Genomic DNA, 17073 nt, shown 5'->3' with positions numbered 1-17073 from the left:
TTATCTCCAACCACAAAAACTATAGCTTTTAATTTTTTTTTCACTTTATTACGTCACTTACCATAATAATTTTCATGTGCTAAAAATATATTATGTGCATGTTTTATTTTTAGATATAATTCAACGCCCGCATCGCCGAGTGAGAACCGCCTCGCGGCTCGAGTGGAGCTCTCACAGCGACACAACTCGTCGCCAGATACCGGCCTCGTTGGGGATCATGCCAACAAGTTGTAAGTACTTTATAAAGGATGGAAATTGACAAATTGATGCATTCGACATTGTGACTCATAGGAGCTTAGGCAAACTATTAAAATAGAACACTGTATCCTTGTAATCATTTTTATCAATCTTACAATTAACTCCGGATTAAATAGTTGTGGTAGCTACTGACGAGGTTTAGAATTTTTTTGCTGTCACGTGGGATTTGTTAGTCACCCATCCCCACGCGTGCCACTCGCACCATCGTTTCACAGATACTGTTCATATCACGCACGTCAAATGCACGCGGTTTGACAATAGACTGCAGCGGATTAATTCGTGCATGCACATTCGATTCGCGTGACAGGAAAAAGATCCTTGGGCCTTCAAAATAGCCGTAGCGTGTCATGCGGTTGCAGTGTTGCTATCGCGTTGCTTTCGCGATTCGAGAGTCGTGGTGTTTTTATTCAGTTTCATGATTGACTCTGCTTGTGATCGTAGCGTTGCACCAAAAATATTTAAATATATCTAAAGCGCTGCTACTAGTATTTATGTGTTCCTGTAAAATAGTCCGACGTAGTGGTTAATTAAAAGCGCCTTTAAGGTTACAAATTAAAAAAAAAACATAAAAAATATGATAGAATTTTGACCACTACGGTTCCTAAATTTCTGACCATATTTTTTCACACCAAAAAAAGAAACAAAATTCCAATTTATTTTTTGAATATTGCATCCACTACAATATATTTCTACAATGTCCCAGGTTCAGTTCCCAGCCCGCGTCGCCGGCGGGCGGCACGGCGGCGGCGGAGCTGGTGTCGCGCGCGCAGCACGCCGTGCGCACGTCCCGCTCCGAGGACCACTTGCAGGTGCGTTCGGTAAATACTTGTGTTTGTTTGTTGTAGACGACCCGCGTGGCGGAGCGGTCACCATACCGGTCTGACGCGCAGAGGCTCCCGGGTTCGATCCCCGGCCAGACAGAAATCTAAATGATGAATTTAGGTTTCTGTTTCTGGGTCTGGGTGTTTGTGTATTTGTCTCTGTGTGTGTCCATGGCATCCACGATACAGGGAATCCTAGTGTGCGGCTGAGAGGATAAAAAGCGTATATTTTTGTCGTTTGTCTTGCAACATTTATTTATTTATTTATTATTTATGCACACATAGATAATTAATATAAAAGACTTATTAATAAAATTTCGTGCAAAGGTACTGAGAAATATTATCCAGCAGACCTGTAAAAGGAGATTGCTTAATAAATGGTGCACGAGACTAAATACAGATATGATATTATTTATTTATGCTTATTTGTCGATCATCCTACAACGTTTTCAGTTGTATGCGCACAAGACGTTATTTATCACTTGGTATAACGATGAAGGTTAACGTAGTGAGGAAATTGAAATATCTGAGAGTTTAAAAAGAAACTTCAGGTTGTCTGACGGTGTATGTGGTGGACACAGGTCTTACCTCCTTTCACTCCGAGAGGAATCCCGTACCCAGTAGTGGGACAATAAGTGGTTGGCGACAATGTAACATACAAATATTCGCGCGTCGTGCGCGCCGCCACATTTTGTCACTTTGCGGCGAATTATTCGCGGATATTTAAATGTTGCATACTACCCGATTAGCAGTACCTCATTCATTACTTACAAACATTGTTCATTAAGTGTAAGACATAACGTACTTCAATATTGTCACCTCGTTAAACATACAAACAACGGTAATTCTGCAGTTTTATTATATTCACTATACATGAAGTTGTATGGATATTCATAAATATATATTTCACTGATGTATATTATAGTGTCTATGAAGATTGTGATTAATTAATAATGTATTTCCATATCATGTGTCATCGCGCCCGGCACATTTTTCCCTTAATATATCAAATGCCATCAAATCAACCGCAAATCGACTCCTGCCGCATGTGGTTTGGGCTTGAACATACACATTGTATTTCTAGAATATTCATAATCTTCACAAAGTTAACTTGATTAGATCTATTTTACACTTCGCCGTTTTGCCTGATCAGTTTGATCTTTGTGAATTTGTTTTGGTTAGCATAAAAATACATCATGATCATGCATATATGGAATTTAGCAGGTGCAATGACAATATATTATAGATACATACTAGAAAGTATGGGGTGTCACAATCTAAAGTCGAATAGTGTAAGTTTGTAAAGGTGCAATATCAGTAACTTTAAACAAATATATGTTACAACATTTAAGAATGAAACTTACATGCGGTACCTATACGATTAACGTGTGTGCGTTTGGGCGTTTGGGCGTTTTATAAATGCATTCATTGCGTACGTCAGTCTTTTTCATACATGCATGGGTTTCACACATTACCACTGATATTAGTATTTATTTTTTACTATTTATTATTATTTAATTAACATGGTGATGGTGTTACAGAAGGAGTCGTCGCTGAGCGCGGTGGCGGTGGACATGGAGGAGGACGTGACGTCATCGCTGAACACGCTGCTGGACGCGCGGCCGGACTCGGCCACGCCCGCCACGCCCGGCCCGAGGTCCGACTCCGACGAGCGGGACAGGTTACACCCCAGCTCCCTAGTTGTAACGTGCTCCCTCGTGCCCTACCTCGTGTGTGTGTGTTTGTAGTCAGCGAAAGTTCCTTTGAATGCAATCATAGAAGGTAGTAGAACCCTTTGTGGTCCGCCTCCGATGAGGGGACCGGTTACACCCCAGCTCCCTAGTTGTAACGCGCTACCTCGTGTCCTACCTCGTGTGTGTTTGTAGTCAGCGAAAGTCCCTCTTGAATGCAATCATAGTAGTAGAGATAGTATGATCCTTTGTGGTTTAACTCTGATAAACGGGACAAGTTACACCTCATGTCCATATTTGCCACATGCTGCCTTACCTAGTATGCCTGTGTGTGTGTGTGTGTGTATGTAGCGAATGAGAGTTGCACTTGAATTCAATCATAGAAGGTAGTAGAACCCTTTGTGGTCAGCCTCCAATGAGGGGGACTGATTACACCCTAGATCCCTAGTTGTAATGTCTGCTGCCCTATGTAGTTTATGATTATAGTCAGCAAGAGTCCCACTTGAATGTAGTCATAGTTGTAGAGGTAGTAGAAACCCTTTGTATTCCGACTCTGATGAGTGGGTCAGGTTACACCCGAACGACCTAGTTGTAACGTGCTGCCCTACGTAGTGTGCCTGTGTGTGTGTGTGTGTGTAGTGAACGAGATTTTCACTTTAATTCAATCATCGATGGTAGTAAAATCCTTTGTGGTCCGAATCCGATGAGCCGGATCGGTTACACCACAGCTCCCTAGTTGTTACGTCTGCTACGCGACAAACGTAGTAGTGTGTGTGTGTGTGTGTGGTGTGTGTAGTCAGCGATAATCCCGTTTTAACTTGGGCGTAAAGACTAGACTATTACAATTTACAAAATTAATCGGAAATTAAATATTATATTTTTTTTATAACGAACGAATGCGGGCGCCCTACTCTGTGGCTTTTCGGGCCTCTAGGAGTGAGGTATCCGGGCCTCGAGGTATCCCTCTTTACACGAGCAATTCTCATTAATGCCATTCTAATGTACACGAACTAAAACGCAGTATAAACCTAACTGCATTAATCATCAGTGTTTCCCGATAAATATGAGTAGTACATTACAATCGTGTGATTGAACGAACGTGTTTGTGCCCGCAGGATCGTGTGGACATACAACGCGCCGGTGTCGCAGTGCAACGGTTCGGGCGCCACCTCCAACTCCACCTCCATATCTGACGGCATCTCGCAACGGTAAGTACGAGGGTACGTTTTTAAGTTCGCGGAATGAGGGACAAGGAGCGAAAATAAAATGTCAAAATTATTTTTCTTTTTCTACATATTCTCCTGCAAGACGAATGCATTTTTCAGATCTTTGTATTAACTTATTTAAACCCTCATAAAAAAATGTTTTGTCCTTGTCGGAAAAATACGAGGAAATTGCGTCCTTTACTTCTTCGTCTGTAGAAAATTTCTTTCCACGAAGCTCTTTTTTCATTTTTGGAAAGAGATAATAATCGCTGGGAGCCAGGTCTGGACTATAGGGTGGGTGATTTAAAATATCAAAGCCCACCTTATGCAGGGCAGCCAGTGCAATACGGCTCTTGTGTACGGGCGCATTGTCGTGCAACAGCAGGACACCTCTGGATAATTTTCCTCGTCTTTTTTCTTTGATGGCTTCTTTTAACCGCTCCAAGATTGTTGCGTAATATTCTCCGGTTATAGAGACACCTTTATCTTTGTAATCTATTAACAAAATTCCTTCTGCATCCCAAAAGACTGTCGCCATGAGTTTGCCGGCCGATTGTGACACCTTAAACTTTTTAGGAGGTGCTGTACCCTTTTTATGCCACTGCATGGAGTCTTGTTTAGACTCAGGTTCATAATGGTGAACCCAAGTTTCATCTCCAGTAACAATTCGATTCAGTACAATATCCTTATCTTCTCCACAGAGGTTCAAAAACGCACAGGAACATTCAACGCGCTGTTGTTTCTGAGGCGGCGTGAGCATTCTCGGCACCCACCGCGCGCTGACCTTAGTCATGCCAAGATGGTCATGCAGAATTTTAAAAATGGTTGTATCCGATACTCCAACCATTTCTGCAAGCTGTTTCTTCTTTAGCCGAGCATCTTCCAGTACTAATTTTTCGACTTCCGCTATTGTTTCCGGAATGGTCACCTCAACAGACCGTCCTGGTCGTGAGTCGTCTTCAAGTGAATCCCTGCCTTGCTTAAAAAGGTTGTTCCACTTGTAAACCATCGTTTTTTCAGGGCAAGAGTCCCCGTAAACCGATGACATCTCTTCCATTATGATTTGCACAGACTTTCCTTGCTTGGTAAGGAACTTTATAACGGCGCGATGCTCGATTTTCTCCATACTTCCAATTTTCTTCCGGATTGACTTGTTTAATTGTCGATAGTTTTAAAACTAATGATGCAATTGTGATAAAACTTTATATTTATACTATTTATGAGTCACTTAACACGTACCGCCCTTAACGAGCCCGCTATCCCCCCTCCAACCCTGCCATTCCGCGGACTTAAAAACGCACCCTCGTATCATTACTTTATCGAGGCGTTCCAGCTTAGTCCTCAGAGATAGCAGCGCATCTGTGGCTGCTGCATAGATTCATCTTTATTGTATCATGTTCGTACGCATGTCGGCAAACCATTACAAATTCAAAGGTGGTTTGGCTTGGTTTGTTCAAATTTGCCGAACCAATGAAGTATCGGTTTCAAGTAAAAGCTAAGTGGAATTTGCCGCAAGCGCGTGCGACGCGTCCACACGTTTATACATTTGTAGAGGTAGAGGTTAAGGTTAGGAATTCAACATCCTTGTGGTTCTGTCGTCAGGTTAAATATGTCGTAAAGTTTTACATTAACCCCTTATAATTATTATCTGAGTGAGCCTCAAGCAAAGCTGCTCAACTTGACTTTATTAATGAATTTTTAATGCTCATATCAAATTTCTATAAAAGTTATGAATATTTGTAGGACGGGAGATCTTTTTCATGAAATTTAACAGAAGCAGAATTTATAAGCAAATCGCTATTTATTTAACTTGATGTTAAATTACACTGCGAGTATTATTCATGTATCAAAATCTAAATATTAATCATACCAATTGTTTATTTGAAACTTAAAATATTATAATACATAAAACACAAATTCTATGTACAATTTAGTCGAATGAGTAATGTGTTATCAGCGATATACGTCATGCATATTCTCGTTATCGCGGGATATAACGTCGATATGTCGCATAATTGCGTGGGAGTTTTTAATTTCATTTTGGAGTGTGTCATATAAACATGTTATTGCATTGTTCATACGTCATCGATTGTTTGAATAATATTTCCGGTAAAAGTAATCGTGTGAAGGTACATATCTATTAAAAACAGACTAAAACGTATGCCTATGATGCATCTTTTGCAGTATAAATATGGTTTCGTGTATAAAAAGAAAGCAAATTAATACGTTTACGCGGACCCACCCGTCTAGTCTGTTCTGCCTATTAGGAAGGGATATATTTTTTGAATATGTTTCAAGGGGACTGTTATTTTTTGTTTTATATCATCTATTCTCTTTAAAGGTATAATTTGAGTGAACAATCAGTTTTTGATTTATAAAGTTTCTTAATGATGTGAATATTGTGCTTTTAAGACTTAAAAAACTTTGACGGTCGAGTTTTTCTTTGTACTTTTGCGCCCAAACTTAGCAGTGAGCAATACCAAGTAAAAAATAATATTATACCGAAAATCATACTTGATATTCTCAAATTTTATGTATTTTTGTCTAAAAATGCGCCATAACGAAGCGTAAAGTGTTTCTCAGTGCAGTTATTTTTGATCTTGCTACACCAACGTGAATCTAAATTAATCGAGGACTCTTTTGAATACATAAAAATGCTAGTCCTTACTTATAACATGAGTGTCATTTAATAAAGGACTCTTTTTTAATTTCATGTATTGGTGCCCTTTCCTTTATATACACTGGATGTTCTTTGACTGTAAGTTGTGTGTGGTGTGTCAGGTCGTCGTCGCCCGCGTCGCCGACGTCGGTGTCGTCGTCGGTGATGTCGTCGCGCGCCACGCCGCCGCAGCGCGCGCCGCCGCACGCCGCGCACCACGCGCGCGCGCTCAACGGTACACAATACTCCTATAATATGTAGTATTAGAAGGGCATAGAACTCCACTATTCGACTCCGACGGCACCACCGCCACACCTATTTCTGCCTAATAACAGCAGTGTTAGGGGCTCCTGTGTTCCGTTTTGAAGGGTGTGGTAAGGGAGACATACCTTTGAAGAGTAGTGGCGCATCCGTGGCCAACCTCAGGTAGAAAACTAATCTTATCTGGGGTTGATGTCTATATATAGACAGCAGTATCCACTTGTAATAACAATCCACCTGATAAGGTGGACTGCGTGCTTGTCAGCTGCTTCTATATAATAAAACTACTGAAATCAGTGAAGTAGTGTGGTTTCGCAAAGTTAATTTTGCTTATTATCTAATAGTCTAGGAAAAAAAGAAAGGGCGTCAGGATCACTGAATCTGAAATGTGTCTCTAACCTATGAGATTGATATTTGTTGACGGTCGTCCTTAATAAATTTGTGCCGCCACTGATGGCTTACCAAAACTCACTGACCCATCTAAATCCCATTCACACCTAGTTGTAACACATTGATTTTATTTAATTTCATACACATATTTTTTTGCTGAAATCCCAACTATAAAAACATAATTATGTACACATGATATGATTTATAAAAATTACTAACAAATTATTCTTAAAAACCAGGTGACATGAGCCTCTCAGAAGCGGTGTCAAACATATCTAGTCCAGACTTCCAAGACCAGGACGACATATTCGATACTGGCCGGGAATGTCCCCGCATGGAGCTCTCCGACCCGTCAGACTCCGACTCAACGATATTAGTATCAGAACCCTGTCACAAACGAGCCAAATCCAACTCCACATACTCAATGGAACACAGTAGTGACGTCACATTGAACGGAGAACACAACAAAGACTATAGGATAGTGATACAAGTGAAAGGACCGGAGAAACAGAGTGCAAACGCTAACGATAATAATGTAAATAATAATAACAATAACAATAGTAATTACGCGCAGAACGGGAAGGAGAATGGACACAACTCGCCGGAGAACCAAGGATACCAGGTATTCATGATTAAAGTTTATGTATAACAAAAGTTTGACGGGATGTTATAGTAATCATGTGTGTCGCAGATGTAATTTTTTACCACTACTCTTTTTTTAACGAATATCCAACCATTATGACGTAATACCGAGAAGTGAAGGGGGCGGTTACTTTTATTGGCAGTTCGATCCTCACCTCCATCCGACGCGCACATGCTCTTCGCGCTCTGTATTACGTATATTGTCTTGTGATTGAATTCAAAGATAATGAAACTAATATATCCACCGCAGCCTTAAAAGCTATATTATAGTAGTTTTTGTAATATATTTATTTTTATTAGGTAATTATGATTTGAAAAAATAATTATCATGTGCTAGTAGGCAGATAATATGTATATTATAAAAAAATCTATAAGTGGCTTACCTTTGGGTGCCTTACACATACATTTTCCCTTTACATGTAAAAAATATTAATCGGTATTTTGTTTCTCAATTTCCAGGAATTGTGCAGCGGTTCAGACGGCGGTTCGGACGAGGGCTCCGACGGGGACTCTCTACACTCGTTCCACTACAGCCCCAAAGCTGTGGACATACCTTCGGCCGAACGGCTCGCTAAACGACTGTACCATTTAGACGGTTTCAAGAAATCTGATGTGTCCAGGCATTTAAGTAAAAAGTACGTATATTAATTCACGTAACTCTTTTTGACTTGTTGAATATAACGTAATAGACGTAATAAACGCTTTCTACACACACAGCCCCACACTAGGGTTCCCTGTGTCGTGGGTGCCATGGACACACACATAGACAAATACACAAACACCCAGACCCAGAAACAGAAATCTAAATTCATCATTTAGATATCAGTCTGGACGGGGATCGAACCCCGGACCCTTTGCGCGTCAGACCGGTATGGTGGCCGCTCCGCCACGTGGGTCGTCAAATGCACCATTTAAAGTTACTACAGATTCGACTACAGAGAAACTTTTAAGATGAATTGTAACTTGTTGCGCTTTACAGAAACATCCCTAAGAAGCCTGTAAGAATAACAATATTTTATACGCATTAAATAAATTTTAACTGAGAAAACATACAGACACTATTGAATACGAAGTTTTAAAAAAATAAAATAGGAATGAAAAGTATTTAAGTTATTAGTAAACTACTTGGATAACTTCCGATCATAAATAAAATCTTTGAACAACATATCATTTTAGATTACCTTCATCCTGTCTTACACCTGCGCGCGCATTTTTTTTTCAATCTGAAAACAATACCTCAACCACCGCAATAACAGACCAAAATAATCATAAGTTCTTTATAGTAAGTTCTATATATCTAATATATTAAACAAGTGTTAATACGTTTTCCAGCAACGAATTCTCCCGTGCAGTGGCTGAAGAGTACGTGAGGCACTTCGAGTTTGGTAGCACGACGCTCGACGAGGCGTTACGGTCGTTCCTCGCGCGGTTCGCGCTCAGCGGCGAGACGCAGGAGCGAGAGCGCGTGTTGGTGCACTTCTCCAGACGCTATCTGGAGTGCAACCCCGGCTCTTTCAACTCTCAAGGTTAGAACAATGAACTTTATTCGCAAGGTTAGAATAATAAACTGTCCAGCAACGAATTCTCCCGTGCGGTGACTAAGGAGTATAGTCCGCGCCAAACTTCGAGTCCGCTCTGAAGTTGTTGCGCAATATCTACAATTTGCTATTGCAACGCTACTGTTTCTATATTCGGAGCGGACTAGCAGTTTGGCGCGGACTTTACGTGAAGCACGAGTTCGGCAGTACGACGCTCGACGAGGCGTTAAGGTCGTTCCTCTCGCGGTTCGCGCTCAGCGGCGAGACGCAGGAGCGCGAGCGGGTGTTGGTGCACTTCTCCAGACGCTATCTTTAATGCAACCCCGGGTCTTTTAACTCGCAAGGTGAGGATGGCATGGTTACTGCTTTAGTGAGATTGTTGAATAGATTGAAAAGCGTAACTATTGGCAAGATTTTTTTGTTCTTCATAAAATTAGTAATGGAATACCATACATACAATTAAGTACTTGTCTCTGTTGAGCCCTTTTGTATTGGGTGGCCTTCATTTTTATTACTTCTAAAACATAAGAACTAGATGTTTTCCTATAATGTTAGACATGTTTTTTATAATTTTGGATTGAAATTTTAGTAATAAATTATATAAAAACGACAACAAATATTACGAGATTCATTATATAGTGCGCTATACAAATCGAAACTGTGTGTAATATCTTTATATGCTTTGTAATTCCAAGACTGAATCATATGAAAAGATTACTTTATACAATGTCATTATTCAATGTATCAAGTTACTAAGCATGCCACTGCCTGTAAATGGTGAAGTTAATATTTCGTCGACGACGTTCCGGTTAGTTGAATCCGACAAGTCGTCGAAGGCGAATATTTACCGAGTTTTACATGCAATAACAGTCTGATCACGTATTGCTAAATAGTCACATAACGTTACAACCTCTTACAATTAAATGACTGAATTGTGGATTAATTAGATTTTATTGGATTGTTTTTAAATTTACACATTCACTTTACAATGTTCCGCAGAGTAGAGAGAATAATAGACAAGTGTCATAGATAATGAAAAAGACATTAGATGGAAGGCACGAAATTTAAATTGTAATGATAACATATTTTTACTTTGACACAACCTTTTACAGACGCGGTGCACACGTTGACGTGCGCGATAATGCTGCTGAACACTGACTTGCACGGCTGCGGCGGCGGCACCTTCCGCCGCATGTCCTGCGCGGAGTTCATCGAGAACCTCGCCGAGCTCAACGACGGCGAGAACTTCCCGAGAGACACCCTCAAGCACTTGTACCACGCGATACGCACGCAGCCGCTGCAATGGGCGCTGTGAGTACATTCTCTACTTTCTGTGTCACTAATCCCTTGTAGCTTTTCATCCTAATATTTTTTTTCAGTTATGCAGATACACGTACGGAAGCTGAATGTAGAATAAGAATAATAATTTATAATATATATTACATAATAACAATAGATACTCGTATATAATATGACGTTCACTTAGTGTAAGCCCGTGAACGCCACTATTACAACTGATTATGAAAGTATACATACAATAATAATAATAATGTACTATATTGTACCCATAACAGAATAAAAACACATGGAAAATTAATAGTTTTAAAAATACAATACCATACCGGTCTGACGCGCAAAGGGTCCCGGGTTCGATCCTCGGCCAGACAGATATCTAAATGATGAATTTAGATCTGTTTCTGGGTCTGGGTGTTTGTGTATTTGTCTATGTGTGTGTCCATGGCACCCACGACACAGGGAATCGTAGTGTGGGGCTGTGGAGTGTAGAAAGTGTTTATTAATAGGCAATAATAGAATTAACATTTGAATGTATTGTACCAGTGATGCGGAGGCGAACGCGGCGGCGACGGGCGACAACGGGCGCGCGGGCGGCGTGGGCGCCAACCCCTTCCTCGACGTGCCCGACCAGAGCCGCGCCGTCGAGTACAAGAAGGGATACGTTATGCGCAAGTGCTGCGTCGACGCTAACGGGAAGAAGAGTGAGCGTCTTTTATAAACATTATTAGTAACGAAATTATAGATATTCAATAGTGGAAGTAGAATATGACATGGGAGCCCTGTAATTTTCTTCTTCCATTTCAAGAAAGATGCAAAAAGTAGCCCGTCTGTCTTATCGCTAATAAAGAAAATCGGCAAAGTTCGTCAGCAGTCGTCGTTCGGCATCAGTTCGGCAATATACAAAAATAAACTAATTTCTATGTTTATGTATCATGCAAAAAAGAAGATACCTGTAAAAAAAGCTACCTTTTAATTACAAGCAGCTACGTTTAGCTATATCTCGATTGTTTGACAACATCCAATACATTTTCATAAATAATAACATTATTATTATTCGTAATGTTTATTTTGTTTACATATTGTTTAATCTTATTTATTTTATTCTAGCACCTTTTGGCCGACGTGGGTGGAAGATGTTCTACTGCACATTGAGAGATTTGGTACTGTATCTGCACAAGGACGAGCACGGCTTTCGGCGGAGTCAAATGTCTGACAACTTGCACAACGCCATTCGGTAAACTACTTCAGACCTTTCGTTTTAGCTGCTCTTGTGGTCTCAATGTTTAATGATATGTTTCATTGTAGAATACATCACGCGCTCGCCACAAAAGCTACCGATTATACGAAAAAACAACACGTGTTCAGATTGCAAACGGCTGATCAGGCGGAATATTTATTTCAAACAAGGTAACATTAGATTTATATAATGTAGATGAAAAAACTAATTAAAGCTCTAATTTGTAATAATTACCAATGAATATATTATACGAATAACTTAAATAATACTGTGATATTTGAATAAGACTGCACACTGATTTAATATTGCTTTTGATTGGCTGATTGGTTTTTCCTAGCTGACATGCAATGACATTACATAACTGTTAGTGCTTTACGTAGGATCCATTTCAACAACACTGAACACCAAATCAGATCAATTATTTTAGTCAGAATAGGTTCTTTACGGAGCTCTTTTTGAATGTCAATACATGTACCGCCACTTCACAAAGTGTTTTGTTATGGAGAAGAACAGGCGAAAGAAACTCCATCACACACATCTACGGTTGACTATTGACATTCTATTACAGATTGTATTTCTTATATAAACTAGCGCATTAGTAATGTTATGAAATTTACTTTGTACGTTGCAGCGACTCAAAAGAGTTGTGCTCGTGGGTGGAGACTATAAACTTCGTGTGCGCGGCGTACTCGGCGCCGCCGCTCGCGGGCGCGGTGGGCTCGCAGCGGAAGTTCCAGCGCCCTCTGTTGCCCTGCACGCACACTAAGCTATCTATGGTATGTATTCGTGCATGATTGTACCGTAATGTGATATCAATTCAGTATTTAAATTACATTACTCACTAGGTAACATAGTTTTGTTGATCTGTTCTTCTACGTTCTATACCAATTTTAGTATGATGTTAGTAGTACTTTCATAAACTAGTTTATATAAATTCTTTGAAGGACGAAAACTTCCCGTTAAAGGGGTCTTTATATCGTGCTTCCAAACATTGGATGTGTATGTGTAATTTATACGACTATTCAGATCTATTGTGATTATTCTTGATGTTATTTGTACTATTATTTATATTAATGATTTAAGTAAGTACCACATTACGTGAGATAAATAAACGAGACACACGTTTTTGACAAGTATGAGTTTTAATAATGATCTCGTTATTGCCTGTGGATGTATTTTTCTCTCTTCGTGTATCGTGTGTATAATGTGTTGGTATATTGTGACGTCAGCGGGAGCAGCTGGCGGAGCACGAGGAGCGTGCGGCGCGGCTGGAGGAGGAGCTGGCGGCGCTGCGCCACCAGCCGCACGCGCACTCGGCGCACGCGCGCGACAAGGACCACTACCTGGTGCACGAGGTGAGCTCCGGGTGTGAGGTACTGTGACATCAGCGGCAGCAGCTGGCGGAGCACGAGAAACTCGCGTAACTGACGATCATTTAAAACCTTGTCACTCGGGGTACTCGCGTTAGCATATTTGTTGTGATATTGTTTTCATTATTGAAACGTCAGTTTATTATATATATGATGTCCGTGTTTCAGATTTCAGAGGGTAATTGATTTTACCGCTTCACTTAAACATTTAAATCATAACTTAATTCAGAAAGTCTAGCTAATTTCCAATGTTATTATTATGTACTTTACATTGCTATAGAATAATTTGATTACTTCCAGATAAAAAGGTACCGCACGTACGCGTACGTGATGCGCGCGCGCGCGGGCGGCGCCGGCGCGGACGAGGCGGCGCCCGCGCTGCCCGAGCGGCCCGCCGACCGCGCGCCGCACGCCGCGCACCAGCCGCCGCCCTGACGCGCCATGGCGGTGTTCGCCGCCTGCGTGCTGTGACACCCCCCGCCCCCGCACCCCCGCTCACACCCCGCGCACACCCCGCGCGCGGACATCACGAGCCGCGGCTGTTGTACACCGGAACGAAACTTAGTACGAGCCACGTCTGGTGTACACCGGAACGAAACTTGTATTGGATCTGCTGCCTGTAGTCAGTACGAGTACGTCTGTTGTACATTGGAACGAAACTTGTATTGGATTTGCTGCCTGTAGTCAGTACGAGCACGGCTGCCCGTTACACGAGAACCACTGTTGTTCTACACCGACACGAAGTTTGTGTTGGATCTGCCGCCCGACACACGGCTGACAGTACGAGCCACGTCTGTTGTACACCGAAACGAAACTTGTATTGAATTTGCTGTCTGTAATCAATACGAGCACGGCTGTTGTAGACCGGAACGAAACTTGTATTGGATCTGCTGCCTGTAGTCAGTACGAGCACGTCTGTTGTACACTGGAACGAAATTTGTATTGGATTTGCTGCGTGTAGTCAACCGTCTCAAATTGACGAAGAAAAGATACAACAGATAAACGGAATGTACTGTTTTTGTATTCATACGAACTGGCAGCCCTGCCCGAACCACGTGACCCCGTACCGTTGTACAACGAGTGGACCGCGTCGTAAACGAAAACTAAACCACGAATGTGAATTTTGTAAGCCGGTAGCGAGAGGTGTTATGCGGGGGCGATGCCCGCCCGGCCGCGCTGCGACACCGGAGAACGTTTAAGAATATTTATTAGAGACGTTAAATATTAGATTTAGATCTCCCGAGTGATTTTAGTACTTCCCGAAGTCGTCGCGCGTTTATCGTTCCGAACGATACTGCGCGAGCGTATTTTTTAACCTACTTAGAAGTTTTTAGGGTATACGACTTAATCTTCATGAAGTGAGCGCTACCGGGTCTAAATTGTAATTTATAAAAGTAGGCTTAATAGAGTTCATTATGGTGTTAATTACGACGGCGGAAGGTATGGAACGCCGCTGCCGCACGATACCGCAATGGGTCCTCTCCGCCACTCGAACTCCGCAATAAGACTGAATAAGATACTCAAATAACATTCCACTGAGATGAAAATGTTTTCGAGCAGCTGTATAGGAAAGCGGCGGGTGTGCTTTACTAGTTGTTAGTACATATATCACACGGTTGAATCTTAAATTTAAATTATCGAATCATCTAGTCCTGTCTTCCTTGCAAAACACAATTGCTTTTGGATGTTCACATAATGGATATGGTGCGTCCACACCATTATTGAAGTGACAACTTCGAGTATTATAAAAAATGTATAATATTCTGGAAAGGAATTAGAAATTTTTAGAGTAAATTCTATCGTACAACATAATATTTCATCTAATATTGTATTGCAATAATTTAGCATTTGCTTAGTAACTACATATTGAAATTATTATATTATTATGTTGTAGTAATTGCAAAAATTCGGCGCTATTAAATTAAACTAATTACGTTTACTAATTAACTCTTTCTGTATAAATTGTATTATACAGATAAGAAGCTATTTAGTTGTAATGTTTGTTTCGACAGTCAAGCTGATGGTTTTACGCTTTAATTATTCTCTCTTTATTATTCTTTATATATTGGCTTGCACTGTAGGAATATGTTTGTCATAGAATATTATGTTCTTATATTTTGTCAGTTGAAGCGTTGGTAATTAATTTAATATATGCAATATCATTTACGATTCAAGCTCCATTTCAATCCAAACAGCTTTGGTGCTTCACATATGATACTGAATATGATTTTGACATCAATTGAATTAACATATTGTAAATAGACTTTAAAGTGTTGAGACTGATAAGTGATGTTATTTATTGTTTGTAAATCAACCAGTGTTAAATCTTGGGTGTATATATTACTATATTGTGCACCTGTAACAACCGAAGCTAATTATAGCAAATAAATTACGAAACATTTGACAACTAATGTGTATGAAATATCGAGTTATCATAATTAATTTATACTATGAAAAATACATATACTGAAAGGTAAGGTTTATTTATATCTTTTTACATTGTAGTAGCCTTAGGTCCTAATTCATCCGATAAAGAGTGCCAGTAAAGTGATATTTGAGGCCGTCATTGTATTATATTTATTTGTGTTTGTTTGTAAAGTAGCGAAACTTAAAATAATTCCTCACAACAGCTATAACGAAAGTAAGAGCTAAATAAATATTTATTTACTTGTTACACTCCATGTTTATTATTATGAACTGTATAAATATAAAATAAGTGAACTCCCAAAACTGGAAACAAAGCAATAAAGCTGCAATTTGATGTAATTTGTAATATTATTTTGATATTTACATAATAAATAAAAAAAGGAATAGGAATTTGGAATTTTTCATCATCCAAATCAAAGTTGAATATTATATAAATAGCTTTTGTATTTTCATTTGTTGTTTTTTGGTTCAGTACTTATTTATATTTTAATAATCACTAAAAGCTTCGGAGCTACTTATGTATCAGTGTTCTTTGTTGTTGATCTATTTAAGTGCTTGACTTCGGTTCACTTTTATTAGCTAATGCTCTGCCTCGTGTTTTTCGTAAAGAATATCAAACTTTAGGCTGTGTACACACGGCGCCGCGACGGGGGTGTTTCTTGCCGAAGCGTCGACCCACAACACAACGCCCGGCCGCCGCCATTGTAGCGCGGTGTAAAAGCACATAAACAAACCCTTACAAATACCACCCTTACCTTCACCTCCGGGGCAGCGGTGCGGTGCGGCGTCGTGTGTATCGCCCGTGTTTGTCTCGCAAATGTGTTTACAATACTACGTTAACGTAGCTGGCGTGTAAATTAAGTGGTTTCTGTAGTTTGCTTTTAGGATGTTTTATATATATATATGTAATCATTGTAAATAGTTTATTTTTTATGGTTTATTTACATGTTACTTTTATTTTTTATTATTTACTGAGATATGAAATTTGTAAAGGTATGTTTTAAATAAAAAAAAAAATGCCTCATATTGTGAAATTATTATCTGAATCTTGTAACCCTTCGCAGTGCTTGCAAAGTAAGGTTATCTATTTGCTTATATAATGTAGCCATATAAAAATTGAGGATTATTTTGGAAATATCATTCCGATGGCCGCTTGTTGCAGGCGGCTAGTGGTGTTGGGAGTGTAACTTGTTGCTTGTGAAGATGGTTCAAATATTTTATGCCTCCAGTTATTTTTTTTTATTGCATAACTTCTGGGGAATGTGGTTATTTGGAGAA

The 17073-nt window shown here is 40.1% G+C and overlaps 1 protein-coding gene across 1 annotated transcript in view; it reads left to right on the top strand.

Annotated features, from left to right (window-relative positions):
- Positions 1-16829, top strand: part of Efa6 (Exchange factor for Arf 6) — a 36795-nt gene extending 19966 nt beyond the window's left edge. Inside the window, exons 6-20 of the mRNA XM_073083923.1 lie at positions 114-230; positions 962-1067; positions 2621-2760; positions 3886-3978; positions 6757-6869; positions 7525-7907; positions 8387-8562; positions 9260-9453; positions 10578-10776; positions 11305-11462; positions 11869-11995; positions 12067-12168; positions 12630-12774; positions 13228-13353; positions 13669-16829. Coding sequence (XP_072940024.1) covers positions 114-230; positions 962-1067; positions 2621-2760; positions 3886-3978; positions 6757-6869; positions 7525-7907; positions 8387-8562; positions 9260-9453; positions 10578-10776; positions 11305-11462; positions 11869-11995; positions 12067-12168; positions 12630-12774; positions 13228-13353; positions 13669-13803 — 2314 coding nt within the window. The 3' untranslated portion in view covers positions 13804-16829. The remainder of the gene's footprint in view (positions 1-113; positions 231-961; positions 1068-2620; positions 2761-3885; positions 3979-6756; positions 6870-7524; positions 7908-8386; positions 8563-9259; positions 9454-10577; positions 10777-11304; positions 11463-11868; positions 11996-12066; positions 12169-12629; positions 12775-13227; positions 13354-13668) is intronic.
- The last annotated feature ends 244 nt before the right edge of the window (positions 16830-17073 follow it).

Source organism: Epargyreus clarus, unplaced genomic scaffold (genome assembly GCF_041222505.1).
Source record: "Epargyreus clarus isolate Ecla_fem2 unplaced genomic scaffold, WU_Ecla_fem_2.2 ptg000019l, whole genome shotgun sequence".
In the NCBI taxonomy this organism is placed as follows: Eukaryota; Metazoa; Arthropoda; class Insecta; order Lepidoptera; family Hesperiidae; genus Epargyreus; species Epargyreus clarus.
This window is presented reverse-complemented; position numbering and strand designations above follow the sequence as displayed.